Source organism: Notamacropus eugenii, chromosome 2, assembly GCF_028372415.1.
Source record: "Notamacropus eugenii isolate mMacEug1 chromosome 2, mMacEug1.pri_v2, whole genome shotgun sequence".
In the NCBI taxonomy this organism is placed as follows: domain Eukaryota; kingdom Metazoa; phylum Chordata; class Mammalia; order Diprotodontia; family Macropodidae; genus Notamacropus; species Notamacropus eugenii.
Window position 1 is genome coordinate 310,876,796 of NC_092873.1, and position 4,131 is coordinate 310,880,926.

The 4,131-nt window shown below is 42.4% G+C and overlaps 1 protein-coding gene across 1 annotated transcript; it reads right to left on the reverse strand.

Annotated features, from left to right (window-relative positions):
• Positions 1 to 232: 232 nt before the first annotated feature.
• Positions 233 to 2,547, reverse strand: H2BN1 (H2B.N variant histone 1). The gene is made up of 3 exons (XM_072644956.1): positions 2,370 to 2,547; positions 1,554 to 1,696; positions 233 to 501 (listed from the first exon to the last, which is right to left on the reverse strand). Exons 1-3 carry the CDS (start codon positions 2,374 to 2,376, stop codon positions 319 to 321), a joined length of 333 nt encoding a protein of 110 aa, XP_072501057.1. The 5' UTR covers positions 2,377 to 2,547; the 3' UTR covers positions 233 to 318.
• Positions 2,548 to 4,131: the final 1,584 nt, after the last annotated feature.

Below are 4,131 nucleotides of genomic sequence, written 5' to 3' on the forward strand. Positions count from 1 at the left end.
CTCAGACTTTAGGTCCTGTGCTCTGTATGTAACATTTACATATATATTACAACTCAGAGCCTACGTGGGGTGACTCAACATATATTCAGAAGACATTCCTAGAATGATGTAATCAGAAAAGGTAGTTTTAGAATTTTGGTCCATCCCCTCAATTGTACAATTAGAGAAATTAAGGCCCAAGGTCATATGGTGCCTGGCCAATCTGCTATTGCAACATAATGACAACTCTGGGTTTTTTGATTTTATAAATGTACTTTATTAAGAACTGTACCCAAAGTGATGCAATTCCATTTTCAGCTAGCTGTCAGAACAGAAGTCTCATGTCCATCCTTCTGGGAGCACCTGCCTCAATGCCTCGATCACTTCTCTGATGGTGACCATTTGCCTGTGGTTAAAGAAGGATAACCTGACTGCTTCCAGAACGGCCTGCTCAAACAGCCAGTTATCTAATGACCACAGGATATCCAGGGCCCAGCTATACCCACTGAAATCTTGATGAACCTGTGAGAAAAAGCAAAGTAGAGCCCTCAGATCAGCTTCACACTTGCAGCTAATTTGACTGGTTTTATCTTGTCAATTTATGGAACCCTGATTTTGTTAATGCAGATATCTGTTCCATAAATCCAGTCTGTGGGATCATTGGATTCATCCATCCTAGAAATTGAAGGAACCCCAGGGGCCATATGGTCCAAATCCCTCATTTTACTGATGAGGAAACTGAGGCCCAGGAGGTTGTGCTCACCCAAGGTCACATAGGTAGTGCTAAGGGGGGCAGCTCACAACCCAGAGTCAGCCAGTGTTCTTTGTACTCTACCCCATTTCCCATCTTCTGGGCATTAATGGAAAGTCTTCAAGAGTTTCTATGACTACAAACAAAAATAAAATAACCGTGGTGGTAGTGGGTCTACCTCTCTTGAAGGGAGCATAAAAATTCAAGTGGGAGGAGGAGAGGAGGAAACAAATCAAGAACAAATAAAGGGGTGAATCCTTCATCTCAACAAAGCTCCATTAGAATATTTAGAATGGACTAGAATTGCCTCTTAAATGCCTTCCAGTTCTACAGTTACGATCCTCTAATTTGTCTGAAGCAGTTGGCAGCGCAGTGGATAGAGCATTGGGTCTGAAATAAGACCCAAGTTCAAATCCAGCTTCTGTTATGAGATCTTGGGCAAGTCAATTTCTGTTTGCCTCAGTTTCTTGCTCTATAAAATTGTCATAATAATAGCAGCTACCTTCTAGGGTTACTGTAAGGATCAAGTGAGGTAATATTTGTTTATAATAATAAATAAATTTTTAAAAAGCACTTAGCACTGCGTCTGGCACATGGTAGGTGCTATATAAATGCCACCCTCCTCCCCTTCTAGTTCCAATTAAGTCAAATAGAAAAAAAATTAGGATTCCAGTTATAAAATCTTTGCACATAGCTTTTCAAAATGGTTCAGAGGACAAATACTGAGGAATTTCTGCATCAAGCATTAGTCACTTTCAAGGAAAGGGATTACAATCATTTGTTTTTCAGGCTACCCTTCCAGAACAATTGGATCCCAACTCACTTGCTTTAGGATTTTAGCAATGTAACTGGAGTAGAATTCTTTCTTCTTCCCAGTGACCATCCTCATACATCTACGTCTTTTCCCAGCACTGATGAAGCCTCTGTTAACTGTAGCCGTTATCCTTGGAATTTTCATCACTGTTCCTACTGAGAGAGCCAAGTTTGAGAAAAAGAAGTGCTGATTTCCCAAGTCTACCTTGAAAGGGTTGGGAAGGCTGCTATTATTACACAGCTGCAAATCCCAGAAAGAGCCAGGTCATAGAAGACAGCAAATCCTTCTGGGGAGGCTTTGGAATAATGGTTAAGCAGCTGTTGGTTCTGAGGTTCCAGCCTGGGTGGAAAGAGCACCAAGTTGGGTGGTACAGAACCTATGTTCAAATGCTAATTCTGCTTCTTCACTACCTGTATGATCACAGGTGAATCATTTCACTTCTCTTTGACTCAGTGTCCACTTCTGAAAATTCTAATGTTGTAAGCAGAATTGTTGGTCTAGAGCCTAATAATGAGTCTAGAGAATACTAGTCCCAGGAATATGAATCCCTTCTAGACCCATTTCCTTAAACCAAGTGAAACTCTAAATTTGGAAATAGCATAGGTTTTGCTAGACTAGCCACCTCCCTCACTCTAGCCTGGCTTGATACCTTAAGACTAATTTAGTGACAATTACTTTTCCTAGGCTTCCTCTAGGTCTTTCCTCATCTATTCTCCCTTTATCACCAAAGAAGTCATCTCATTTACCAGAGAATGGAAACCAACCCAGAGAAGTTATATAAGGTCAGAAAACACATCGTGAGAGAGAAACAAAAATAATAGTTACCCTCCATGATAAAAGCCTCTACTCAAAAAGAAAGCAAACAAACAAAAAACCCCAATCCAAGATTAGCTCAAACGCTGGTCGGAAGGTGCTTGCTCAGCATAAAGCTGTTCACAGGTTTATATGGGTTAAACCATTAGGGTCAGGAGGGGAGAGCTCCAATTAGGCTATCATAGACTGCAGCTGCAGGAAGTAGCCCTCACCCCCACCCTACCTCCTTCAAGGTCCTAAATGTGTATCAGGTGGGGAGCCTGTAGGAGGAGGGGAAAGTGTGCCTTCTTGAGCTATCAAAGTCCTCTGGAAATATTGGACACAACTATTTCCCCACCCCACCCCTCCCTTCCTTATCACTCTACTTGGATCCCAAGTGGTTAAGGTGCCTAGGCACTCTTCTCTGCGTCTTTGTAAATACCATTCCTTTTCCCTGGAATAGTTTTATATAAATGTGTGTGTGTGTGTGTGTGTGTGTGTGTGTGTGTGTGTGTGTGTGTGTGTGTGTGTGTGTATCCAGGGGAGCTGTGATGTCATAGGTGTGGGGAATTTCCAGTGGGGAACTTCCCTCCACCACAACTAATCTCTAATCTACAACACTGGAGTGTTAGGAGGTGGGAGTTCTGACAGATTGGGTGACTTGCCCAGTATCACACAATTGGGCCTCAGTTTCTGAATCTGTAAAATGAATGGGTTGAACTAGTTGACTTCTAAGGTCTGTTCCTTTTCAATCCTGTTCACATTAGGAGTTGACTCCTTCCTTACCACACTAATTGTGTGACCTTGGGCAAGTCACCTAAACTCTCAGAAACTCATTTCCCCCCACCCCTGTAAAATGAGGGGGTTGAATCAATCCCTGAGGCCTCTTCCAGCCCTAAGCCCCTGATAGAAGCAGTAGGACTAACATTCAAACCCAGGTCTTCATTTGCCTGTGCTCTCCTTTCTTTGTTTCCTAAATCCAATTCAGAAGCCACCTCCAGCAGGAAGCCTTCCCTGATTAACCCTGGCAAATTGCTCACTCTTTGATTTGACATCTGTCTGACACTAAAGGGCTCAGTTGGTACTCTGTCATTTTAAATAGATGGTAAGCTTCTTGACAATGTTCTTAAAGATATTGTATGCCTATATGTAGATGTGCATTGTGTACATGATTGTGCGTCTGCATGTATGATTGTATATTTGTTCCAGAGTAAATCTGTGTGTATTGCCTTCTCAACTAGATTGTGGGTTCCTTAGGGGCAGGGACCATGACTTCTATTACTGTGAAGTCATAGATCCTTAAGCTGGAAGGGACCGCAGGAATCATGTAGTCCAACCCCTCCCCTATTTTATAAAAACTGAGGACCAAGCAGGTAAAGTTACTTGCCCAAGGTCACGGAGGGAGGAAATGTCAAGGACAGCATCCTTTAAGCACCTATTCATGCACCCAAAGGTTTATAGTCAACATAGTTCACTGGCATATTTACCAATGCCTCCTGGAGGAATTGCATGTGGTAGTAAATAAAAGGCATTTTGAGGTGAAGAGGGTCTGAGTTTGTATCCTTCCTCTGATATATTCTAACTGTGTGACCCTCGGTAAGTAATTTACCTTCTCACTGCCCAAGAGCTTCTAGTATCTGCACTTGAGTTCTTTAAAGCAAGACTTGGTCAGGTAGGTGTAGGAAAGGGGGGAACAGAGGAAAAGAAGACTGTGCAATGTAGAAAGGCAAGGCAGCTTGGTACGACTGGTCATCTTTGGGATTTGTGGCCTTATCAATTGTCATTGGTGTATTCT